Consider the following 27,310-nt stretch of genomic DNA (forward strand, 5'->3'; position numbering starts at 1 on the left):
AAACAGTATTAAATAAATTTAAGCTATTTATCGTTTCTTCAATTTTAGAAAATTCTCTCAACAACTTTAAGCAAACTTATCTGAGAGAGCTAAAAATATTACATTTAGCTTTAATTATAAGCAATACATTATTGAAACTTAAGTCTGATTGCTAATTCATATTTAAACTACTTGAAAAATTAAGAATTAAAAAATGCAAGTTGCGCCAAAGAATTGGGAGAGCAATGAATCTCCTGGAAAAAGAAATTAAAAGCTTTCACTAACGTAAAAGCAAAAGTCTTTAACTTAATCAGTACCTCAACTATCAAAAACACTAAAGTTGCCAGGTATCGTATCACCAGCAGCAAACGAGTCCTTAGTAAGTAGCACAAAGACTTAAGCAATATAGCCATCAAGATATGGATTGAAAGAAAAACTAAAACCAATAGAATATAAACCTTTAAAAGTTTTAGGGGATTTAGAAAACAAGGTGGAAGGAATAGATATCATTTTTAAAAAATAAGATCCAACAAATGAAAGTTTGCAAAGAAGGATTCATCAATATACTTAATCTATTGAACCTATGATGATGAGAATAAAATAACCTAATGAATTTAAATTAAAACCTCTTAGGAGAGTAGAGAGTGATTTTTAAATGTTTAAAGATATATTTGTATAGCCTTAATAGTAGAGATTGAACCAATTAAATTAAAATGCAGAAGATAAAGAAGAAAATGATGATTTAAAATTTGCAGACTCTGCCGAAAAATTTTTCCATAACTCAAAAAACGAAGCATCATAATTGTAACTTTCAAAAAACTAGAGCTCTACTTAATCGCAATATATTTCCAAAGCAAATTAAGATAAAAAAAATGTTATTAAATTTAATTAATCCGAAGTATACTCGCTTTTAAATAATTCTATTAACCTAAACTAATCATTGAAAGAAGATCTATTGATTAAATAGGGAGCAACTTCCCCCAAAAAAAATAAAAAAATGGAACAAAGTATTTAATTTAATATTAATATGCTAGAGTAATCTTTGAATATGGATACAAGTAGTGAAACTTAAAAGCAATTCTTTGATTAGCTCATATAAGTATAGCCTCCAGATTTACCTAACTCTACAGTAGCATCTCCGATATCCCCTGGAAATGGGTAAAAAGCTTATATATTATTTCATTAAAATAGTATTCAAATAGTTTAAAAATTAGCATAACATATTATTTAAATGCATTTTAAATAAAAAAAACCAATCATATTATCAATTATTTAAATTATTTTTATTTTAGATATGCCCCAGCAGTTCCTTTGGTAACTAACTTTGATGAGACTAGTAAGCACATGTTAAAGGATTTGCTTGTTAGAGCTAAAGCAGGCTAGTAAGCAGGAGATGTTTAAAAAGAAGCTCATTTAAGCTTTTATCTTGGTATGGTTTATGACAATCAAAAAAAATATTAAGAAGTAATTTATAATTTTGATTTAGAGTTTTCTTAATACTTTAAAATACTAAAAAATAATTTTTCGTTGAAAAATAAATAATTCATTTTGATATGCTCAAAAAATTCATTTTGTGCTTTTCATTTATAAGCTTTAACAAACGGCATTCTAAAATTTATAAATATTATGAATAAAAATTTAACTAAAATTTATTTTTATAAGCTTTATCTTTTTTATAATTAATCTATTTCTAAAAATTAGGCTGCTAAACATTATAAAAAATTTTACACTTGTGCTAGACTTATGGAAGATAAAATTGGTATGGCTCTTGGAGCAAATAGAATAGGATGTGATTATTTTCATTTAGGAGAATATGATAAAAGTATAGAGTATCACTAGATTAATGTACAATATTCAGATGTAGAGAATTCTTTTGCAGGATTTTACAACTTAGGAATATCCCAAAGAAAAAATGGAAGCCATCTTGAAGCTATATAAAATTTTAAAACTTGTTTAAAATGGGCAAGAGAGAGAGATGTATTTATTATTTAAAAATTATTAAATTCTTAAAAATTGATTTTTTTCAGGAACTAGAGTCAGAGTGTTTATCATTAGGATAGCTTGCAGTTGCTTATAAAGAAGTAGGATAGACTGAAGATGCTTTATTCAATTTTACAGTAATAAAATTTATTTTTGACTTCAAAAACTATATGATTAATTATTAAAAAATTACTCAACAAGGATTGCTACGAGATTAGCAAAAAGTTGAAAAAAGTAAAACTTTAACTTGACTGTTTATTGCACATAACTAAATTACTATCATTAACTGCTATGAAAAATTCAGATAATTCTATTAAGGTTCTAAGAGATGCAGTAGAGGTATTTACAATAATACTTTTTAAATATCAATCAAATACTTTAAAACTATTCATTTTATTTAAAATAAGTGTGCTAAACTTCTAGACGATAAAAAAACTGCTGCACTATGCCTTTGCAATTTAGGTGTTATGGAGGGATAGAAATTATATGAAACGTATGTCGAAGAATTTAGAATTTCACCCTCAATTGAAGATTGGGAAGATGATGAGAACGAAGAAAATGGGATTGATGGTTAATAAAAGTAACTTTAAAATTATGAATAAATGCTTCAAAGCTAAGTAAATCAGTATTATGATGTAGAATATTCTCTTGAGCATTAATGAAAATTTACTTAAAATAAATATATTGTTTATCTTAAATTTATAATATTAGCAATATTTACATATTCATTAACAATATTTTATGTAATATAAATATTTATTGCACTAAAAATTTCAAATCATATTTCTAAATAATTAATAAACTAATTTACAAACTAATAAATGACTTACAAGCCTACTTGAGTTTAAAAAAACTAATTTAATTTTAAAACAGAATATTCTTAAAAATAAAATAGAAAATTCAAGTAAACATTAAAATATATTTAAATAAAAAGTTTTTATAAAACAAATAAATAGAATTGAATCCTTTTTTTAAAAAACCAGTAAGTTATTTTTAAGTAACTTATAATAATATAAATTAAAATTTATTTTTGAATAATGTAAAATATAAATAAAAATCTTGATAAATAATGAAATAGACAACATAAAATCATTTTCATAAAACTTATAAATAATATTGAAGAGCTAATTTAAAAAATGTTAAAATTGAATTGAATAAATGAAGAATAATTACTTAAATAAATAATAATATATAACAATTGTATATAATATATTATATATATTGGAAAATACACTATAAATTATATGTTTTTATATGCTTGTAAGCAGTAAATTAATTTAGAATATATTTATTTTAGAAGTCATCATACAATCAAATAAAGTTATTTTTATATTAAATTTATTAATAATCTTAGAAATTAATTTTATGTTTTAAAAAGATGCAAAACAAATTAGTAGAGAATTAAGAAATAAATAATTTTGCAAATCCTCTATTATAAAATAATTTATATCTTTAAATGTAGTGCTTAGTGGGATAGTATGTTCTAGCTTTATTGGCTCTGTTTTACTATAATGTAACAAATAATTTAATTTAGAATATATTTTTTTTAGAAGTCATCATTCAATCAAATAAAATTATTTTTATATTAAATTTAATAATAATTTTAGAAATTAATTTTATGTTTTAAAATGATGCAAAACAAATTAGCAAGGAAATAAGAAATAAATAATTTTGCAAATACTATATTATAAAATAATTTATATCTTTAAATAATTTCAATGCTTAGTGGGGTAGTATGTTCTAGCTATATAGGCTCTGATTTACTATAATGTAACAAACATACAAATATTCCAGGTAACTATTCTTTATGCATTAGCATTAAATCCCTAATTAAATATTTTAAAAAATAAGCATTTCCTTTATTTTGATTAAATGTAGAAATATTTATAAAAAAATTAATTTTTTTACCTTATAAAATGCCCTAATACCATCTTCTTAGTAAGTTTTTACAATACAATCTAATACACCATTAAACTATTTACCACCAGTTCCTGACTTTATTTATTTTAAAAAATTCATAGTAAGGTATAAATAAAAATATTAAATTAAATTACACTAGCATTCATAATTCTTGTCTTTAAAACATCTACTGGAGAACCTACAACAGCAGCAACAAAACCAGCAACTGAAGAACAGAAAAGATGGCAAAAGATATTATCTTTCATCAATTTTTATCTCAAGACCATTTCTTTAACTTAATCGTATCTATTTATTTTGAAATGCATATTATTGTTTGGTTTTAAATTATTTTATAGTCTTACGTAGCTAACTCAGTTGCATTGATGACAGAGTTTCTAACTATATTAGGTGCCAGACCTCTCCTTTAATTAAAAGGTTAAATATTAGAAACAAGCATTTTTTTTAAAAGAATTAAGATTACCATAAACCAACAACACCTTCTGTTCTAACAATTTTTGTGTAAGCATCCCAAACACCTGTATATCTTCTTTCTGTGATGGGCTTTTTACCTTCAGCTTGTAATCTAATCTTAACTAAATCCTTTTTAAAAATTATTATAATGTAATATTAGTTTAAAATGTATATTTAATTTACAGTTGGGTTAGCGACTGTAATACCAATAGCACCAGTTGTTAAACCAGCTAAGATCTTTTTATAAAGAGGAGGGCGTTCAAGCTCATCTTCTTTGCAGTATAAGTTTCTGACCTATTTTTAAAATTTAGCGATTAAAGAACAAATTATGCAAAAACGACGATTTTTTTATTTGTTAACAATAAAAGTAATAGAACAGAGTCTTTACTTTGTAATTACTTAAATAAAAATCTTTTTTCACAATATTTTTTTTTTTTCATTTTAAATACTAAAATATACAAATTAAATGCAAAATAATCTAAAAATTTTGAATATTACAGGAACGTATAAACCTATACGGAGAGATGCAAAAACAAGTTGTCTTTGGAAACCAGCATTTAAGCCTGAAAAGAGAGATAATACACCTTCTTCTGCAATTAATGTTTTAATAGTACCAAGTAAACCATTATATTTTTGAGGCTTTCCTGGTACAGGTTCTCCTTAAATTTATAGTCTGACCTTAGCTGTGTCAAGAGGAATAGTTAGAGCCTATAAGTTTAAAATATTATATCTATAAAACTCATTCCTTGGCAAGGTATGAAAAAATAAGATAACAATTATAACTCCAATTATTGATTAATAGTTAGAAAAATATAAAATAAATAAATAAAAATATGATAAATACTTCAGCAACGCAACCAGCAATACCACCTGTTATCATCATAACTGGTAAGGGAAGATTATCACCCATTTTTTTCTTTAAACCTAATAAATTTTTTGTATTTTTGTATATCTTTCTTTCTTTAAATAAGAAACAAGGTATGGATTTTGAATTAGTTTTTTTTAATATTATTAAAATTTTATTGTGAGCAAAAGATTTAAATTGGAGGTAAAGAAAAAAAATAGAACATCGTTTTCATTCCTTTATCTGAGGTAGATTACGTATTAGAGACTTATCTTTAATACCATCATCCTATTCAATTAATCAAAAAATAAATAAAGAAATATTAATTAATTAATTAAAAGCTTCTTGCACTTTCTTTGGCTGAATGAATGACTGGCTGATTGACGTATATTAATTAATTAATTAATTAAATAAGTAGCAAATGATAATTTCCTTTAACTTTTAAATAATATAAAAATACTTAGTTTTTAATTTGATAGTTAAGCTAAAAATAATATCTTGAGTGATAAAAACATCTTACTACTCAATAAAAATAATTGAAAGAAATAAAATTTAAAAAGTAAATATCATCTTGATTCAATTAAGTTAGAAAAAAACAATTTTAAATTAAAGTGAATTCAGATTATCATAAGAAAATCCTATTAAAAAGCAGATGACCTGAGACTTACTTACTTAAAGACATATTCATATATCCTTTTCAAAAGATTATGAGTAATGAATGTAATAGAATTTAAAAACTTAGCTTTAAGAAGTTTGATTAAAAAGTTTGCAATCTTTATTAGTTTAGGTATTCTTTATAGTACCTATTCCAGTCCGATTGCGACATTAAATTTAACTATATTTCTGCATTTAAGATGCTATAATAAATTATGGCATCTTGTGGAAAGATAGTACATTGCTTTTATAATCAGAGAGTCAATTTTGTAAAATATATTCTAAATTAGTTTTATAAAATAATTAAAGGATTGATTTGATGCACCAAATAGATGATGAGCAATAAATATGAATTAGCTTTACAACTAAATAAAAAATAATTGAAGAACAGGAGCGCCTATTTAAAAAAAGAAATGGTAATTAACATAGTTTATTTACTTTCTGTTTTTGCAAAATACAAAACATTTATCTCTATCTCATGAGTTATGATGCATTATTTTTAATATAATACATCAATCAGATGGAGATTAAATAAATTTAAGAGGATTTCGCAGAATATAGCATCTTCATATCTATACTCTTATAGTAGCCTCTTTCAATTTTCAATCTAATTAAATATTTAAAGATTTAGCATTTTACTTAACATGTATAAATTGTTCTTTGAACTTATATAGCATCAGTAGCTAACTAGTTTATTTTAATTTTTAGAAAGTGAAAAACATATAAATTTTATTATGAAATAAATTTTTTGAAATAACTCATATAATTTATATGATTAAGTCTATTTCATTTTATTAACTTTTTTCATTATTAATTAAAGCAAAAAGACGACTAGAGACAAAAAACCCTTTAGCTTCAAAGCATTTTAATTTAAATATGATAATAGCAAAATATAGTTGCTAATTATGATACTTATTATGCATTATCACTAAGAAATACCTTTAATAAGAATTATTATAATTCTGAATGCTTTGTTTTCTGATCTAAATTGATAATAAGACATATAATATGTTCTTACAAGAATCCTCAAACAAATTTGCAACATATGTTAAACAAAAGATTAAAAACTTTAAATTTAAATAAAAAAAATTCCAGTATGATATAAATTAATCTACTGGAGATTCTACATAATTAACATAATTATATTTATAAAATCTAATTTATCATCTAATAAGTTAGCTTATTAAGCATGTATTCGTTTTTTATTTTATCGAAAGTATTAACTTTTAATTTTTTAGCAAATAATCCGCTTTACTTAATAAATTATTCTTAAATGTTTTAACAAATTAAAATTGAAACAATTTCTTTATCCATCAACTGATAATATTATATTAATGTGTATATTTTAGTGAATAATAAATAGTTGGTATTCAAATATTTTTTAATTTATGATGAACCAATTTTTAAGTTTTAAAAAATAAAAGTCTTTTATATTTGATTTTGCTAAGAATGAGTCTATTTATGTTTTAGTATCATCTTTACGAGTTAGATACATACATATTAACTAAAAGAAAAATAAAGATTAAAAGACAATATAACAATTTGTATTAAAAGATTGCTTAGCTAATATTTAGTTTTTTAGATTTAAATTCTAATATTGAAAGAGCATACATAAATCAATAAATGGGAAGGAAAAGCGAAATTGAAAATTTGAAACTAGGCTTATATATAGCTTGAGAAAATACTATAGCAAAGAAGAATAGAAGCTAAGTGAATAACAAAAGCGCACTTTAAATTTCTAACATTTAATTTAATTAAAATTAATATTACCAGAAAAAATTAGAAAAATTTTGATAATAAAATAATCAAAGAAATATTGGCAGCTAATTAAACTCAAATACTTTTAATATCAAAAATCATAACAATAACAACAACAAAAAGCTTGAGAGCAAAATCAAATTAAAAAATATATTATTAAGTAAAAAGCAAAAATAGCTCAGCAATGGAAACCGCAATAATGTAGCAAGAGTAATTGTATCCTAGAGTACATAACATTCAGCAAACTGCCAGTAATCATTCTGAAGAAGAAGATTTAAGCACAATCCCTTGCTTAATATCAGTGAAAAAGTCGCATTCGACTCCTCAGAATAGCTTGGCTGATAAAATTAATCAATTTTCTGATCGCCAATAGCAGTAGAAAGAAAAAGAATTGCAAGAGATAAAAGAATGTATTATTTCAAATATAAATTTATCATTAAGCATTTTCAATAATCGATTTTATTGTAATAAAAGAGGAGAAAGTAGAAACATCAAATGAAGAGCAAGTGATCAAGTAAGATTATTTATAAATTTTGCATGAATTTTTGGTTAGTTTCAGCGCAAATATTTTCATAGATGTTAAATCTCTTTTGCTATTTTGTTAGTATTTAGAGATCATTTATTAGATTTGGTATTGGTTAATTCATTAATAAATTGAATGGAAAAATTAATTGAAATCAATAATTGTGCAAAACAAAACATAAGAGAAAAATTTATTAATTTCTAATACTAAATTTTGAAAAATTAAAAACTAAAGTAGAAACAAGCAAAACTCAGCTCAATAATAAAAGAAGAAATAAGAAAAAGATGTAGAAATGAGAAAAATTTCTACTGCAGCCTCTGAAGAATTAAAAACTGATTACCCTCAGCAACTTAGCAAAAGCAATTCAAGTTCTTAGTAATAGACAATTTTGTTTTTATTTTTTTATTTTCTGCATAATTCAAAATAGTAAAATAAGCAATTAGTGTAGCTTTTCTTAGCGACATTAAAAGCAAGCGATTTCTTTCCTCCTTTTTTTCCTGATTAATTTTTTTAAAGGAGACTCCTTATCTAATCCTCCTTTCTCTTTTCTCTTCAAAATATATTAGAAAAGATCGGCTCTTAGTTGATAGAATTTGAAATCATCATTTTTCAGCTCTTCTCATTTTCTTTCTCTTTTTTCACCCTACTTTCTTTATTTCCTTTATTTTTTTTGCAGCAAAACTCAATCATCTACTTTGACTTGATTTTCACTGATTTTGAGTTTAAACTAGAAAACCTTTTATGTCTATCATTTATTACTTTAAATACATTCCTTTTGCACACCTATCAGGCAAATAAGCTTTAGGCGCAGAATATTCCCTCTTTTTTAAAGTTTTATGAATTTATAAAAGAACTTAAAATACCATACAACTTCTATTGTTCTAATTTCCAAAATTTTTTCTTTCCATTCTGTTTTTTATCGAATTACTTCATTTTTCTAAGGAAAATTTACAAAGAAAACTACCATTTTTTTTAAAAAGATCAAATTCTGATTATTTCTTATTACTATTAGCTCTTCAATTTATTTTTCAATTTTTTGACTATTACCTACCATAAACAAAGACAAAATAAATTTATATTTGCTTATGTTATTTTACTATCCAATTTAGATGCAACTTGTTGGATTACAAAAATACTTTAATTGACTCAAATGACTAAAAGAGTGATATTATGGCCAAACAAGAAAATCAAACTAATATACAAAGACAGGAGGAATCTAAAAAGTTATAGACGCTATATCAAGAATCAAGTGAGAAAAATAAGCTATTTGAAGAAAAAATTAGAAAAAGCATAAAAGAATTTGCTTTGGATAAATACTCCCACTTTGTTTTAATTCTTGTTTTAGATATAGGTATAAAAAAATTATTTTTAAAAAACTATTTTATTAAACTTACATGAAAAAAATAATTTCATAGGCTCTTCCGGTCATAAGAGAATAATAATTGAAAGTACATTAAAAGAGAAAGAACTATTCAGCCATGAACAATTTGGTCACAAGATTTTAAACAAATGCATTGAAGTCTCTAAAAAAGAATTCATTGATTAATATAATGAATTCATCAAATATATTTTAGACAACTAATCAAAGACTTATCAGACTCTTCAAAATGATAAATTTGGTAATTATGTTATTTAAAAATGCTTAGAAATTTTTGATGAAGACCATTTATCACAGCTTCTGATTCTTCTGAATGCAACAGTAACTGAAATTAAATATTTTAATATCTTTATTATTCTTTTTCTAATAAAATCATTAGCTTCTAATCAAACCTGAGCAAAAGCTTCCTAATTTACCAAAAGAAAGTTAATTAAAAGATAGTGATCTTTGCTCTGATTAATATGGTTGCTTAATAATATAAAAATTAATTGAAATATATAAGACCAAGCCTGATTCAAAAATCAAAAAACAAGTAATTTCTTAAATCAACTAATTATTATTTTTATTTTATGCTTCTTTCAAATCAAATTAGGTGGGACAAATGATTGAAAAAGTGATTAATGATTCACACCGCTTAGCATAAAGATAATTTTCCAATTATGTTGTACAGCAAATAATTGAAAAAGGTGCTCCTGAACACAAGAATATGTTATATCAAAATGTGATTTCAAAACACTTCATAAGCTTAGCTATGGATAAATACGGAAGTAATGTAGCTGAAAAAGCGATAAAATATGCTGAGCCAGATTAAAAAAAATAAATTTGGGGTCTGATTTCTGCTAACAATTTTAGGTAAATTAAATTACATTTTAAATTTTTTTTTTAGGTTTTATTTTATTTATTGTGTAAATTTAATTAGGTTTTTATCTATTTATTTTTGATTGATTTGGATGATAAAAATTTTAATTTTTTTTTGCTAATAAATAGTGCTTTACTTAACATGGTAAATGACCAGTATGCGAATTATGTAGTCTAAAGAATTTTTGATTCATGTTCTAACAAAGAATAAAAATAAATACATTAATAGCTAAATTTATGGAGCAAAAAAAATCTTTTAAAAGAAAATGGTAAAAATTATTTACTTTTAATTAATTAAAATCGATAAATAATTCAATTTAATTAAAAATTAAATTTAATTAAACTATTTAAAGGTAAGCATCCCTTCAAATATATTGATGACCTTCTAAGACAAAATGAGTTTCATAATAATTCTAACAACAGCTTTAGAAGTAATCAAGGCAAGATGGTAGCTTAGGGCAATTTCTCTACTAATAATAACTAGCATAGCTATTAAAATAGAAATAATTAAAATATGATGCATAATAATTAGAAATAATCTTAACACTTTAATAATTAAAATATGAATATGGAATACAACTAAACAATGAAGCAAACCAACTATGGTTTAGTAAATAAAAATAATTTTAATTAAAAAAATCAAAATTAACATCAAAATGTTAATTAACCGAATTTCAACTAAAAGCACAGATAAAATAACATCAACAACAGTAGTAACAACTAGATGACCTCTTAAATGAAAAATCCTCAAATTTAAAACAACTAAAATTAAGAGTCACCTTCATCTAACAAGCAAGTTTAGAAGTATGATTAAAATAATTTCAATAAAACTAGCAATAGAAAATAATCAATTCATAACAACTAACAACAATTTTAAAATGTAAATAATAACAATTTCAGCTATAACAAAAACTAAAATGTTGAACCTAACTAAAGCTAAGGATAATAAAATAATAATTATGATGTGTAGATTAAAAATGGAAATACAAATAACAATAACTATAGCAGCTATAATAATCAATACTCTTCCCATGGAAAAAGAAATCAATAAGGAAATTATAACTCTTAATAAACTAACAGCAACAGACCTTATAGGAGATAAAACAACCATAGAGGAAATTATAATTATCACAATCCAATTTATTACCAAAGCTATCCTTAACAATACTTTATGTAATAACCATATTTTGGATTTACTCCCTACATTTATGTCAATTAGCCTTCTGAATTTACTGACCCATAACTTTTAAACTATTTCGATCCTAATAATTTAATGAACCCTCCTTATTTTGATTTTTTATAAGGTGCTCATATAAAGGTCTAACAAAATAAAAACAACTAAAATGACAACAACAAGCAGGAATAGCAATCAGAAATTACAACTTAACCAAATTCTCTTAATTCTCCGCAAACAAACATTGATAAAAAGTAAGATGAAAATTAAGAAAATCAAACAAATTAATAGGACGGCAGCGAACCAAGCAAATGAAGCAAGTAAAAAAAATGCTAGCAGTGTCCTTTTTTACAATTTAGTAATTTTTTTATAACTTTTAATTCCTCAGTTGTGGGTTTTATGACTTAAAAATGTTTCTTGGCAAAACAATATTTTCTATTGATAAAATTAATATTAGCTTATAAAAACTATATAAATATTCACTTTTAAATAGAAATAAACTTAACTAAAAATACTTTTCATATATATAATTATATTTATATACATATATTATCATCAAGAGTAAAAAACACAAAATATACATATCTTAAAAAAACAAAAGGTATGTTTCTTTCTCTTTTTTTCTTTTTCTATATCTAATTTATATATAAAAATATAATTAATATCATGTTAAACATACTTATTTTTTTGTTTATTTGTTTGTTTGTATATTTCTTCTTTTTTATGCAATTTTATCTTCCAATTCTATTTACCAAATACTGTTTGTACACACACATATATTGAAATTATTTATTTATTTTTCGAAGTTTGAACATTTTTAATACTTTTTTATTATTAAATAAAAACGGCATTAATCTACTCTGGTAAAAGATATTTTTATGCTACCAAATTTTTTATTTATTAATTTTGATCCATTAAACATAATTGAATTTTATTTTATTAACTTTTTAGTTTAAAAATGCTAATTTTTTCATAATTTTAAGAAAAAAACTAGTCTATATAAACTTTTGACTTATTTTCAAAATAAATGGATAATATTAAATTTTAAAATGTTCTTTCTATTATATTAAATTAAATTAATTTTTTAAATTGGAAGTGTATGTATCAATCAAAATGAGAAAAATTGCAAATTGAAATAAAAAAATATATTTATTTTCTATCAAGTTTATTTTTGATTTTAAATTAAAAATGAATTATATGGATAAATTTATGTTGATTGTTTTTAGATATTTGGATAGATTCTTTTCTTAATACTATAAACCAGATATATTTCGTTTTTGTGAAAAAAAATCTAGAATTACTTTTTTCTTTAAAATATATAAATATTAATAAATTTTTACTTTAAAGTATAAATAAATAACATGAGAGTTCAAGTTAAAAAATAAAATTTTTTTATTATTTGATAATTCATTTTAATTTAAACAATTTATCATAAAAATAATTAAATTATAAATTATTTTATTATTTTTCAATATTTTCTAAAAACGAATAATTTGGAATCGTAAAAACGGTATTTGATACTGATTTCAAATATTAACAAAAAATAAATGAGAAGAAAAAGGAATTGGATAAGTTAATTAATTAAATGCAATGAACTTTTTTTCTTCAAAAAGCAATATTAATTTATTCAACGTTTTGTAAAAAAAAATAAATCAATAAATTGATAAAATTAATAAAAAAGATGAGAAAATCTTGGATCATTATTGCAGCACTACTAGTTGTATCTGCAGTTGCTGATGTAAAATTAGTAACTTCTGAATTCTCTGCTAAGAATTTCGATAGCTCAGCCGTATCTGGTTGGTCAGTTACAGGAAACAAAAATAACAATTTAGTTTCTACTTGCGGTGATCAATCTATTTTTGGTGGTTATGATGCTTTTGGTGCTCGTGCCAGCGCTAGCAAAGACTACAATTCTGGAGTCGATCATTTTGAACTTACTTTCAATTTCGATATATACACTGTCGATTCTTGGGGTAAATTCATCTTAATAATACAAAAAATATATTTTCAATTTTTTAAGTGCTTTTTAATACTTAATCATTAATGAGTTGCCATATTTGTGAATAATAAATAATTGCTAATGACGATTAAGCATAATATTAACAAAAATTTTTAATTAATTAGATAATGAAGTCTTTTCTCTTTACGTCGATGACTAGTTAGGTAATATATTTATTCATCAAACTCCAATTTTTAATATATTTTATACTTAAAAAATACAGTTTATAGTTTATAAGCTTAATTCAATACAGTCTCTCCCAGACCAATTAATGGTGCTTGCGGTTCAGCATCATGGTAAGATAGATGGTAATCCGTCACTGTTAAGCTTAATCACTACAGAAGATAATTCAATGTTAGATTAACCTCTACTCTTGATTAAGATGCTAGTAAAATCAATTTTTTAAAATTTATTGTTTCTATAATATTTTAATATTAATTTATCAGATGATGAATCTTGGGGTGTCAAGAATTTCTAGATTCTCGCAAGACACGGTGGTGGTAACATTTAAGTAATTAGTGAAGAATTTAGCTAAGACTCATTTAAGAGCGATGCTTCTTCATGGACTGTTGTCAACGTTTCACCAGCATTTACTACATGGTAATTATTATTTTTAAATTTTAATAAATTACTCCATCATACTAATATATTTATTGATTCATTCTTCATCAACGTATTGTTTAAATTGTTATATTTTATTTGCAATAGTGGTGATGGTAACAAAATTTTCGGTGGTTTCAATTCTATGGGTAGGGATTCTATTGTTTCTAAAACCTACAATAATTTACCTTCTCATTATGGTGTTTTATTTGCCTTCGATCTCTGGCTTATTGATTCACCTGATGGCAATGATTACGTTTAAGTCATAGTTGATGGTTAAATATCTAGATTCTACAGACCTGATTGGAACTATGGTGACCCTTAAAATTTCTTATGCGGTGTTTAAGGATGGTCTGAAAGAATTGTTAAAATTAACCTTTTCGTCCCTCACAAAGGTCCTTCAATTAATATTGCATTGAGAGGTGTTTTTGATGAAGCAAAAGACAATGAATCCTTCGGTTTCAGAAACCTCAGAATTGTTTCTCTTGGTTGCTCTTCAGCAAGATGCCAATAAGTTTCAAACGAATTCTATCAATAAACTTTTGCTGATCCTTAAGGCTGGACAGATGAAGGTGGAAATGCTCTCCCTTCTCCTTTCAAAACTTGCTCTGGAGCTACATTATTTGGACCTTTCTCAGTTCCTATTGAAAAAACCTATGACTCACTCTAACCCCACTCTGGTGTAAGAGTCTTCTTAAGAGTCTTTGCTCTTGGAGATTGGTCAAACGCTAACACTAATTTGAGATTCTTCGTTAACGATGTCTTAACCACTCCTAAAGTTGCTGCTGAATTCGCTAAGAATAAAATTTGTGATGCAGACACAGAAAGCGTTAGAAACTACTTCATTGATGTTCCTCATGCTAACTCTATCTTAGATCTCGATATTAAGCCCGTCAACTTTGCAGGAAACACTAAATATACTATCAGAGATTTATCCGTAACAGCTTACGTTGAAGAAGGTCAAACTTTGATTTCATCAGAATTCACCTAAGTCAACTTCGATAGTGCCACTGGTTGGACTGTTAATGGAAACACAAATGGAGTAACTACATCAAGATGTGGTAGGTTCTCAGTCTTTGGTGGATTTAATGCTTTTGGAAGAAAGACATCTGCCTCTAAGTTATATAACTCACTTCCTGATCACGACTTCGCTGTCATCGTTTTCACCATTTACTTCATTGATACTTGGGATGTAAAAAATTATTTAATTTCCTAACTTCATCTTAATATTAAAAATAATTTTATATATAAAGAGAGAAAACTTTAACGTCGCTGTAGATGATGCCATCATAAAGAGAATGACTAAATCAGATACTTGGTCTGGACATTAAAACTTGTGCGGTAGAGGTGATTCCATGGAAGAAACCTACACTGTCTAACTTTATGTACCTCATTCTGCTGCTACCCTTAAGCTTACTTTTAGTGATGAACTTGATCAAACAACCGTAAATAAGATATTCTTTATTAATTTATCATATAATTAAAAAATTTAAACTAATAATAGGATGATGAATCTTGGGGTATTAGAGATTTATCCGTTCTTGTTGGTAAGAACCAAGGTGCTGGTTATGTTTCTAAAGACGATACTAACTGCATTTAAATTTTCACTGCTTGCAACTACGACGGCTAATCACTTTCTGTCTGCGATGATATCCCTGATTTATCTGCTATTGGATGGACTAAGCCAATCAGATCTATTAACATTCCTTAAGGAAAGAGTATTAAAGCCTACAAGTCTGCTAATTACAAAGGAGATTTCAAGGAATTCACTTCTTCTCAAGATTGTTTAACTGGTCAAAACTATCTCCTTATTAACAGAGCTTTCAACATTGACGTTGAACCTGAAACAAAATTAAAACACTAAAGAAGAGTTTGAAAAAACAAGCTTCTTTCAGATATTTTTAATATAAGTATGATAAATGTTTGTATTGTATTTATTATTCTTATCCACAAATATAAAAAAATATATTGTTTATATTCACAACATATAATTATTGTTATATTTTGCCTGTTATTTCTCAGTTTTTATTTTATCTAATTATTACTTCTTAGATATTATCTTATTTATTTTAATTAAATTAAAGTTTCTTCCCCTCTCTATTTTTATGGAAACTCCTTTCTTATTATTTTTAAAAATATTTTAGTAAAGGAGGGTCTAAAACTATAAAAAATTTTTTATTTTTAAGTGTAATCAATGTTAGCTTTATTTAGAAGCTAATTAGAAGATAAAATTTTAAAATAATTGTAAGTACTATTTAAGTAATAGATTTTATTATATATTCTGCTAAAAATAATAAAAAATAAAATATTCTTACCTAATTTTGAAATTCATTTTAATTATTTTCATTGTGATTATAATAAGTAATTTACTTTTTTTTTAAAATTGTAAATAGTAAATAAAGATTTCATAGTCAAATAAATATAAAACTGAAAATTTTTGATAGCATTTTAATTCTTTTTAATAAAATAACTTTGTAAAATGAAGTAAAAAATGTAAACACTGCATCATATTTCTGCTAGAATTTATTTTTTTTGTTTTATTAAATTCGAATATCTTTTCTTTGCTCCTCATTCTAACTTCTCGAAAAATTTATTTTATATTTATAATAACCCCTTTTTAATTATTATATTTTTCTTGCTTTACTATTATAAAAGTCTATAATATTTCAAATATAATAAAAAATTCAAGAAAATAGTTTACTAATGTATTAAATTTTTTATTTAGATCTTTGAAAAACTAATTTAAGATTATTAAGCATTTCTTTAGAATATTTCAAAATATTAAAATTTAAAACATTATTAACTATTTTCAATTCAAAAAAAATTAGAAAGTTTCAATTAAAAAAATAAATTAATGAGTTTCAAAGCGATTATTAAATCTTTATAACATCTAGAAAAAACATGACTAAAAAATTAAATTATCTAAATATTAAATTTTTAATGCAATCAAAATAACTTATTCGTTTTAATATTAATATTATAAAATAAATTACCTTATATTTTTAAATTTATTAATAATTACTTAGAAGTAGTAAATAAAGAAAATTACAAAAGTTATTACCTTTTTTAATATTTATTTACGATTTATTAAAAGAAAAAGAAAATATTTTCAAAAGCTCTATATTTAAAGAAGGCTAAATCCTAAAAAATATTATCCTCTTTTTTATTATGGTTAAATATATTAGATTAGTTTGTAATTTTACAAATTATATCCATTCTTGATATTTATAAATTGTTTTTAAACTACAAAATTGAAAAAAAAATTATGAAGCCATATAAAAGACTTTTGATATTTATTTATTCTATTAAGAAATATTTCATTCATATCATAAATAGATTAATTTAATTAAAAATTAAATCGTATTTTTATTTGTTTTTTGACAAAGTTTTTTGCATTATCATTTGTATCAATAATTGACCGCATTTTAAATTAATAAATAATACTAATTTATATCAATTTTATAAAAACATCCATGTGATTTTATAAAATATAAATGTAAAATTTTAAATAAAATTAGAAGTAACTTATAGTAAGTAATTTATTGTAAAAAATTAAAATTGCATGATATAACCTACACTTGAAGCAAGAAATTGAATGAATATATACTTTTATACAATTTAAAAATAGGAAACCTCCCTTTTTAGAATAGTTCCAAGAATATTTTTAAAAACTTTTGGCTTATTTCCAAATGAGGTGTACAATATTAAATAAAATATTATTTAAATTAAATTAATTTTTTAAATTGGAAGTATATTAAAATGTAACATTGAAAATTGAAATAAAAAAATAAGAAAATTAATTTATTTTCTATCGAGATTTATTTTTTATTTTAAATTATCAATTAGTTATTTGGATAAATGAATGTAAGTAATTTTTTGATATTTGGATGGATATATTATTTTCTGGATACTTTAAACAAGATAAATTACGTTTTTGCTAAAATCTAGGATTATATTAATTTTTTTTTATGTAAATTTTAATAAAAGTTACATTAAAGTCAAAATAAATAACATTAGAGTTCAAGTTAAAATAAAATATTTTCTTTTATTTCATAATTAATTTAAATATAAAAAAATTAATATAAAAACAATTAAATAAAAAACTATTTTATTATTTTGCAATATTTTCTAAAAATAAAAAATTTTTAATAATAAAAACGGTATTTGATATTGATTTCATTCAATTATTAACAAAAAATAAATGAGAAAGTATAGGAATTGGATAAGTTAATTAATTAATTAAATGCATCGAACTTGTTTTCTTTAAAAAGATATTTATTTATTCAACTTTTTGTAAAAAAAATTAAATAAATAAATTGGTAAGATTAATAAAAAAGATGAGAAAATATTAAATCATTATTGCAACACTACTAGTTGTATCTGTAGTTGCTGATGTAAAATTAGTAACTTAAGAATTCACAGCTAAGAATTTCGATAGCTCAGCCGTATCTGGTTGGTAAGTTACAGGAAACAAAAATAACAATTTAGTTTCTAATTGTGGTGATCAATCTGTTTTTGGTGGTTATGATACTTTTGGTGCTCGTGCTAGCGCTAGCAAAGACTACAATTCTGGAGTTGATCATTTTGAACTTACATTCAATTTCGATTTATACACTATCGATTCTTGGGGTAAATTCATCTTAATAATCAAAAAAAATATTTCCCATTTTTTAAGTGCATTTTAATACCGTAAAACCTCGTTAAGGATAACAAACGAGTTGAGAGGTAAGAGGTAAGAGTCTTAAAATTCTAAACCCCGATAACTCGAACATTTTTTGAATTCGAGGGTTGCTAGTTAGCGAGGTCTTATGGTATTTAATTATTAGTGAGTTACCATATTTGTGAATAATAAAGAATTGCAAATGACGATTAAACATAATATTAACAACATTTTTGAATAAATTAGATAATGAAGTCTTTAATTTATACGTTGATGACTAGTTAGGTACTATATTTATTCATCAAACTCCAATTTTTAATATATTTGATACCTATAAAATATAGTTTATAGTTTATAAGCTTTGTACAATTAACCCTCTCCCAAACCAATTAATGGTACTTGTGGTTAAGTAGGAATGTTAGATAGATTGTAATCAGTCACTGTTAAGCTTAATCACTACAGAAAGTAATTCAATGTTAGACTAACCACTACTCTTGATTAGGACCCTAGTAAAATGAATTTTTTAAGTTTATGGTTTATATAATATTTTAATATTAATTTATTAGGTGATGAATCTTGGGCTATCAAGAATTTCTAGATTCTCGCAAGATACGGTGGTGGTAACATTTAATTAATTAGTGAAGAATATAATTAAGACTCATTTTAGAGTGATGCTTCTACATGGAATATTGTCAACGTTTAACCAGTATTTACTAAATGGTAATTATTATATTACTCCATCTTACTAATATATTAATTCACTCATTGATTCATTCATTTATTAATTATTTATCAACTCATTTGTTAAATTTATATATTTATTTGCAATAGTGGTGATGGTACCAAAATTTTCGGTGGTTACAATGCTATGGGTAAGGATTCTCTCGTTTCTAAAACCTACAATAATTTACCCCCTCATTACGGTGTATTATTTGCCTTTGATCTCTGGCTTATTGATTCACCTGAAGGTAATGACTACGTTTAAGTCATAGTTGATGGCTAAATATAAAGATTCTACAGACCAGATTATTAATATGAAGACCTTTAAAATTTCATATGCGGTGTTTAAGGATGGTCTGAAAGAATTATTAAAGTTAACCTTTTCGTCCCTCATAGAGGCCCTTCAATTAACATTGCATTTAGAGGTGTTTTTGATGAAGGAAAAGACAATGAATCCTTCGGTTTCAGAAACCTCAGAATTGTTTCTCTTGGTTGCTCTTCAGCAAGATGCCAATAAGTTTCAAACGAATTCTATCAATAAACTTTTGCTGATCCTTAAGGCTGGACAGATGAAGGTGGAAATACTCTTGTTTCTCCTTTCAAAACTTGCTCATAAGCTACATTATTTGGACCTTTCTCAGTTCCTATTGAAAAAACTTATGACTCACTCTAACCCCACTCTGGTGTAAGAATCTTCTTAAGAGTCTTTGCTCTTGGAGATTGGACAAACTCTCAAACTGGTATGAAATTCTTCGTTAACGATGTCTTAACCACTCCTAAAGTTGCTGCAGAATTTGCTAAGAATAAAATTTGTGATGCAGACACAGAAAGCGTTAGAAACTACTTCATTGATATACCTCATTCTAATTCTATCTTAGAACTCGATATTAAGCCAGTGAACTTTGTAGGAAGCACTAAATATTCTATCAGAGATTTATCCTTAACAGCTTACTTCGAAGAAGGTTAAACTTTGGTTTCATCAGAATTCACCTCAGTCAACTTCAATAGTGCCGCTGGATGGACTATTAATGGAAACACAAATTCAGTAACTACATCAAGATGTGGTAAATACTCTCTCTTTGGTGGTTTTAATGCTTTTGGAAGAAGAACATCTGCCTCTAAGTTATATAACTCACTTCCTGATCACGACTACGTTGTCATCGTTTTCACCGTTTACTTGATTGATACTTGGGAAGTAAAAAATTCTTTTAGTTTCCTATCTTTATCTTAATATTAAAAATAATTTTATATATAGAGAGAAAACTTTAACATCGCTGTAGATGATGTCATCATAAAGAGAATTACTAAATCAGAAACTTGGAATGGACATTAGCATTTGTGCGGTAGAGGTGATTCCATGGAAGAAACCTACACTTTCTAACTTAATGTACCTCATACTGCTAGTACAGTTAAGCTTACTTTTAGTGATGAACTTGATCAAACAACAGTATTAAATAAGATATTCTTTCTTAATCAATAATTCAATTTAAAAATTTAAACTAATATTAGGATGATGAATCTTGGGGTATTAGAGATTTATCCATTCTTGTTGGTAAAAACCAAGGTGCTGGTTTTGTTTCTTAAGATGATACTAACTGCATTTAAATTTACACTTAATGCAATTACGATGGCTTATCTCTTGCTGTCTGTAATAATATCCCTGATTTAGGTACTATTGGATGGACTAAGCCAATCAAATCTATTAAAATTCCTTAAGGAAAGAGTATTTAAGCCTACAAACTTCCTAATTACTAAGGAGATTCCAAGTAATTCACTTCTTCTCAAGATTGTTTAACTGGCCAAAACTATCTTCTTATTAACAAAGCTTTCAACATTGATGTTGAACCTGAAACAAAATTAAAACACTAAAGAAGAATTTGAAAAAACAAGCTTCTTTGAGATTATTTTTAATATAAGTATTATTAACGCTTGTATTTATTTATAAAAATTACATATAGTCCTATCTTTAAAACGAAAATCATTATACAAACTATTTTACTTTAAACAAAATAAAGTTTTTATATTTTATTATAATCCAATAAATAAAAAAATATACTAGGTTTTTTTTATTTACATCGATTATAGTATGACTTATCTTTTTGATTATTAATTTTTAGATAATATATTAAAATCAATAAAAAATATCTTCTGAATGTCTTTCTGTTGATGTTAAGAAACTTCTATTGTTTTGTATTGTATTGAAAAATAATGTGTTAGTATTTATTATATTGAGATAGATTCAATTTAAAAATTAAGTTTTTTATTTAAAAATAATATCCTTGTGAAATAAACACATAATTTTTTATAGTGAGCTGAAAATATAATATGATAAATTTTAGTCAAAAGCTTTTCAAAAGCAAGAGATTAGAAACTCTTAAATCGTTAGCCCATTTTTCTAGATAGAAACCATGTTTGTAAAAAAAAGTAGCCTGATTAATTATTTATATGAATTGCTTTTTTTAACTATTTAACTTTCATAAACTAAGTCTTTGTAACATTTATTTATGTTTTTTAACACAAAAAAAATTCTAAATTGAAACAAAAATGCCAAAAAAGGCGAACAATTATTTTATTATAATTTTGAAACTCTAAAATCTTTAATTTATTAATTCTTATTTATGTATACCTATAGTTATTTCTAATAAATCTATTTAATATTAACATAAGATGACTTTAGAAACTAATCTTAAGAATAACTTTTTGAATAGTCACAAAGTTACTAATAAAGTGTCTTTCTTACCTATTTATTGCAATTCTACAAATCAATCTATTTTATCTACATAGCAGGTATATAAAAAATTTTTTTACTTTAATTTTACTGTACTTATTAAAGAACTAATTTTTGTAGCATTTAATACTTTATGTATCAAATGACTTCTAACACATATAATAAATACATCTTTATTCCATACTAAATTACTTTCTTTCAAAGCATTTAATTTAAAAGCTTTAAATACTCTTAAAATATTATTCAATCGAAAAAAAAAAAACATTAGTTTAATAGAATTCTAATTCTTTAGAATAAAACTTACAACATCATTGAATATAATATTACCCTATTGACGTCAATATATGAGGTTCATTAAATATACTAAACGAATTTATCTTAATATCAGATAAAGAAAGAATGAAGTGGGTGGGAAATGAAAATAGAAAGAAAGAAATAATGATTGATTAGTATTACATTAAGTAGAAAGATTTATATTTCATCTACTCAAAATTGTTAGTAGGTAGGATGTATTGTTACTTGTAGAGATAATGCCAAATCAGATAAATAAAAATAGAGATATTTCGTATTTTAAAAATAAGCGAGGAGAAGAAAATAAATTTCTCAAAAGTAGGCAAAGATATATATTTCTTTTTTATCAAATAAATTAAAAAAATTAAAAATTTAAGAGTTTTCTTTAAGAAAGACTTAAAACTATAAACAAAATCATAATAGTAGCAAAAGATTCAAATGGAAAATTTTGAAGAAAAGGTAGAAGAAGCCACATTAGTTGCTGCCAAGACTCCTAAGGTATCCTTACAGATTTATATATTTATGAGAGATTAAAAAGATTAAACTTTAATCAGCATTTTTGCTAATTTATATTTCATTTAAAAATAGGAAATGAAGGCTATGTACAGACCTGAATTCTAAAAGAACCCTTAAAAGTATTATCCCACTTAAGTTTTTGCTAAGTTTGGCTACTCTAGACACCAATGTCCTAAATGCCAAAACTTTTATTGGAGATTCTCTGAAAAGCAAGATACTTGTGGTGACTCTGCGTAATATATTATTCTTACTTTAATTATTATCCAATAATACTAAAAAACTCTTTTAAAATACATTTATATCGAGGTATCTCCATATTATTATTAAAATTCGACATGTATTTTATTTAAGGGAGAGCTATTTAATTAAGAAATAAATAATATTTTATTAAATAAATTTAAAACTGAATAGTATATTTAACCGAAGAAATTTTAACAAAGTATCAATAAAATAGCATTAATTGTAAATTCATTTTTATATAAATATAGTTGTGTTGGCAAGTACACTTTTATTGGTGAACCCACTGGTATTGGTAAGGAAGAAAAGTTGACTTATGATGGAGCTTGGAAGAACTTCGAAAAGTCTTTCACTTCTGCAAGAAAACCTTGCACAGCTATCAAGAGATATCCCGTTGTTGCAAGATGGAGGTAAAATTTATATTTATAGCTATTTTTTTAAACTTAGACATAATCATGTTTTATTAATTTTGCTTATTGAAAATGTTTTATAAGCTGTTTTTTGTTAAAAAAAATTTAAAAAACGAATTTTTCGAAGTTGTTAATCAAAGTTGGAATTATTATAAAATCAAGAATTAAAGTTTGGCGGAATTCTTTTAAAAGAAACAAACGATAATAATTTATGTCTTTGATTTGTGTCTTAAATATTGATAGATTATACTTTTTGCTAACAATAAAAAATATCTTTTTGATTTTAGAATTTTAATTAATTTAAATTAAAAAACAAAAGAAATGATGTTGACTTTGTTGCTGCTGGTATCTACTGCTTCTAACCCTACTGCATGACTGGTGAATTATAACCCCCTGCTAATCCTTTGATCCAACCTCAATTCTGCGTTAGATTCAATGATTTAGATAACATTGGATTAACTGGTAGACATTACAGTGGTTTCATTATGATTGGTATTCAATCTTTCTGCTATCCTGGAACTGAAGATAAGACTTTCTTCAGTGAAGAATGTGTTGAATTCAACTTGAACTGGCTTATTGATGGTCTTAAGATTCCTAAGGATGAAATTACTCTCATTGAAGATATCTGGTCTGGCGGTGGTAACTTAGGTTCTTGCGTTGAATACTTCGTTAAGGGTCTCGAAGTTGGTAACATGGTCTTCACCATGTATAAGTATTACCCCGATGGTAACATTTAGCATTTTATAATAATCAATATTTTTTAAATAATTTTTATTTACCAAACAGGTAAGCTTGAAGATTTAGAAATTAAAGTTATTGATGTTGGTATTGGTATGGAAAGAATTCCTTGGTTAATTAATGGTACTCCTACTTCATATATGGATGTTTTCGATACTTCCTACAAATATCTTTAAGAAAAGTTATAAGTAGAAACAAGCACTGAAATTTGGAAGTAGATTGGTCCTTACACTTGCCATCTTAATGCTGATGAATCAGATGATATGGAAAAAACATGGTAAATGGTTGCTTCCAGCATTGGAAAAACTGTCTAAGAATGCAAGCAAGCTATCACTCCTGTTAAGGATCTCTACATTGTCCTCGATCACACTAGAGCTGCTTTAGTTCTCATTTAAGATGGTGCTGTAACTAAACAAAAAAATCTATAATTTAAAAAATATAATAATTTTTTCATAAAATAAATAAATAAAGTTACCTTCAAATACTGGTGGTGGTTCAAATATCAGAAATATCATCAGAAGAGTATTTGCTATCATGAAGAAAAATGGATGGTGGGATAAGTTAGGTAAAACAAAGGAAGAATAAATGAAGAACTTCTTGACATTGTTCGACATGCATCAATAAGATTTAGAAAAACTTTATGGTAAGTTCCCTGAATACAAATCTTTCGGAAGCATTATTGAAATTGAATATGAAAAGTGGAGCAGCACTGATAAGGCTCAACAAAAGAAGATTGTAGACTCTTTCAATAAGAAGAAAGCTCTTACTCTTAATGATTGGATCGTAGCTATCGAATCTTGGGGTTTGTCTCCTGATACTATCACAGAAGTTACTGGACTTCCTTAACCTGATAACCTATACAATGAAATGGAATTAAGAAAGATGAAATTAACTAAAGCTCCTGAACAAATTCTTTACTAAACTGCCAACATTTAAGAAACTGTTCATCTCTTCTATGAACACCAAAATAAATTTGATTTTGAAGCTAAAATAGTAGAAATTTTCGCTGATTATAAGAACGTTGAAAACCGTAACATCGTAATCCTCGATTAATCATGTTTCTATCCCACATCTGGTGGTTAACAAAATGACATTGGTGTCATGACCGTCGACGGTTAAAAGTATAATGTTGTTGATGTTATTAAGGTTGGTAAATGTGTTCTTCACATTTTAGATAGATCCCTCCCTAATCCTGATAATTCCCATTACATTGGATAAAAAGTTCATGCTGTTGTTGATGAAAACAGAAGAAAAATTCTTCGTAATCATCACACTTCTACTCATATTGTTTTTGCTGCTTGCAGACAAGTACTTATTTATTTATTTCAATAATAAAATTGAATTCCATTAAATTCAAATATCTGAATAATTTTTTTTATTTAGGTTTTAGGTCCTCATGTCTGGTAAAATGGTGCTAAGAAAACTGTTGATATGGCTCACTTGGACATAACTCATTATGCATCATTGACTGAAGAATAAGAAATGGAAATCGAAAAAATTGCTAACACTATCGTTTTCAGTAGCAAGAATATCAACAAAGAATTTGTTAATAAAGCTGAAGCTGAAAAAGAACATGGTTTCCGTCTTTATTAAGGTGGTGTTGTACCAGGTGATACTTTGAGAGTAGTCAATATTGAAGGAACTGATGTTGAAGCCTGTTGTGGTACTCACTGCGATAACACCTCTGAAGTTGGTATTATTAGAATTTTAAAGACTAACAGAATTTCAGATGGTATTATCAGATTATACTTTGTTGCTGGTGAAAGATCTCTCCAAAAACTCTCAACTTAAACTAAGGTCCTTGTTGATTTACAAAATATCTTCAAGGTAAAAGAATCAGATCTTGTCAGCACTTCCTTAAAGTTCTTTACTGAAAGAAATAAATTCATTGAACGTCACAAATCTGCAACTTAAAAGGTTTTAAATCTTCAAATGGAATTATTCCTTGCTAAGGATAAATACAAAAACATCTTTGTAAAGTCTACTGAATCTGAAGCAACATTATATTTCTCTTTCATGGGCAACTTTATTAAAGCTCAAAAGGTAATAATTTTATTTTTTTTATATTATTTTAAATAAATAATATTAAAATCTATTTAGGATGCTGGTAAAGGTATAGTTTTTGTTGGAGAAGGAGAAAAAGGTTTTGTCTTTGGTTAATTCGGTAATAAATCTGACTTTGATCAAGAAAAGTTCTTAGCTTTATTATAAGAAGATAATCCAGGAGTCACATATAAAAAATGCTTAACTTCAATCACTGCTAACAAAGTTAAAGTAATTTTAAATAAATATATTTTAATACAATAAGTTTTATTTTTTTATTTAACAAAAAAGCTTGACAACGTTTTACAATTCTCTTTCAGTGGCAAAGTTAAATATGAAAAAGTAAAGAAAGATTTAATTACTCTTGGTCTTATTGAAGCAGATCTCTGATTTTGATGAAAGCACTAATTTGCAAATAATTCAATACATAAAAATATTTAATATAAGTTGTTCTTTCGTTTTATCAAATTTCTCTTTTAAAAATAGTTTTTTTAAATGTAATTTAGACTAAAAATTATACAATATTTCAACAAATTATTTATTTATTTTATTAAATATTTGAAATAAAAAATTATTTTCAGTAAATTTAAAAAATGAGCTAAATATTAAACAAATTAATATGCAAATGCATTCATTTACACATGATAAATTATTTCCATTTTTGAAAAAATTCTGAATAAATACTAAGTTTTGATTTAAAAGAAAGGAGGAGGTGATGATAATTGAATAAGATTAATGATGTAATAAATATAATATTATTCTTATGCCATTAATTATCAACATCAATAAATATTTATTTAATTTTTATATTCGTATCTTCTTTGTTGATGGTTATAATTTATTTTATATA

General features: G+C 24.8%; 6 protein-coding genes across 6 annotated transcripts; 5 read left to right on the forward strand and 1 right to left on the reverse strand. All coding sequences in view use genetic code 6, as the record gives it.

Moving 5' to 3' along the window:
- Positions 1–193: 193 nt before the first annotated feature.
- On the forward strand, positions 194–2,621 carry TTHERM_00221090 (tetratricopeptide repeat protein; the record flags this gene model as incomplete). The annotated part of the gene is made up of 6 exons (XM_001020681.1): positions 194–1,137; positions 1,272–1,443; positions 1,681–1,956; positions 2,007–2,096; positions 2,161–2,298; positions 2,367–2,621. The coding sequence occupies 6 exons, from the start codon at positions 194–196 to the stop codon at positions 2,619–2,621; spliced, it is 1,875 nt and encodes a 624-aa protein (XP_001020681.1).
- Positions 2,622–3,674: 1,053 nt separating this feature from the next.
- TTHERM_00221100 (carrier protein) lies at positions 3,675–5,239 on the reverse strand (the record flags this gene model as incomplete). Its single annotated transcript, XM_001020682.3, has 8 exons — positions 3,675–3,785; positions 3,868–3,954; positions 4,014–4,164; positions 4,221–4,280; positions 4,340–4,458; positions 4,513–4,623; positions 4,828–5,037; positions 5,174–5,239. 8 exons carry the CDS (start codon positions 5,237–5,239, stop codon positions 3,675–3,677), a joined length of 915 nt encoding a protein of 304 aa, XP_001020682.1.
- Positions 5,240–7,769: 2,530 nt separating this feature from the next.
- TTHERM_00221110 (pumilio-family RNA-binding repeatprotein) lies at positions 7,770–11,833 on the forward strand (the record flags this gene model as incomplete). The annotated part of the gene is made up of 9 exons (XM_001020683.3): positions 7,770–7,995; positions 8,060–8,099; positions 8,343–8,483; positions 9,218–9,459; positions 9,524–9,807; positions 9,866–10,018; positions 10,079–10,338; positions 10,474–10,613; positions 10,698–11,833. The coding sequence occupies 9 exons, from the start codon at positions 7,770–7,772 to the stop codon at positions 11,831–11,833; spliced, it is 2,622 nt and encodes an 873-aa protein (XP_001020683.3).
- Positions 11,834–13,199: 1,366 nt separating this feature from the next.
- On the forward strand, positions 13,200–16,033 carry TTHERM_00221120 (granule tip protein; the record flags this gene model as incomplete). The annotated part of the gene is made up of 6 exons (XM_001020684.3): positions 13,200–13,491; positions 13,643–13,681; positions 13,741–13,905; positions 13,964–14,117; positions 14,226–15,309; positions 15,371–16,033. 6 exons carry the CDS (start codon positions 13,200–13,202, stop codon positions 16,031–16,033), a joined length of 2,397 nt encoding a protein of 798 aa, XP_001020684.3.
- A 2,421-nt stretch (positions 16,034–18,454) lies between these two features.
- Positions 18,455–21,378, forward strand: TTHERM_00221130 (granule tip protein; the record flags this gene model as incomplete). The annotated part of the gene is made up of 7 exons (XM_001020685.2): positions 18,455–18,746; positions 19,024–19,062; positions 19,122–19,286; positions 19,344–19,497; positions 19,609–20,692; positions 20,753–20,944; positions 21,007–21,378. The coding sequence occupies 7 exons, from the start codon at positions 18,455–18,457 to the stop codon at positions 21,376–21,378; spliced, it is 2,298 nt and encodes a 765-aa protein (XP_001020685.2).
- A 1,576-nt stretch (positions 21,379–22,954) lies between these two features.
- Positions 22,955–26,850, forward strand: TTHERM_00221140 (alanine-tRNA ligase/alanyl-tRNA synthetase protein; the record flags this gene model as incomplete). Its single annotated transcript, XM_001020686.2, has 9 exons — positions 22,955–23,014; positions 23,105–23,265; positions 23,521–23,679; positions 23,999–24,405; positions 24,466–24,821; positions 24,889–25,725; positions 25,801–26,460; positions 26,518–26,691; positions 26,752–26,850. The coding sequence occupies 9 exons, from the start codon at positions 22,955–22,957 to the stop codon at positions 26,848–26,850; spliced, it is 2,913 nt and encodes a 970-aa protein (XP_001020686.2).
- Between the last annotated feature and the right edge of the window lie 460 nt (positions 26,851–27,310).

Source organism: Tetrahymena thermophila (assembly GCF_000189635.1).
Source record: "Tetrahymena thermophila SB210 genomic scaffold scf_8254564, whole genome shotgun sequence".
Lineage (NCBI taxonomy): Eukaryota > Ciliophora > Oligohymenophorea > Hymenostomatida > Tetrahymenidae > Tetrahymena > Tetrahymena thermophila.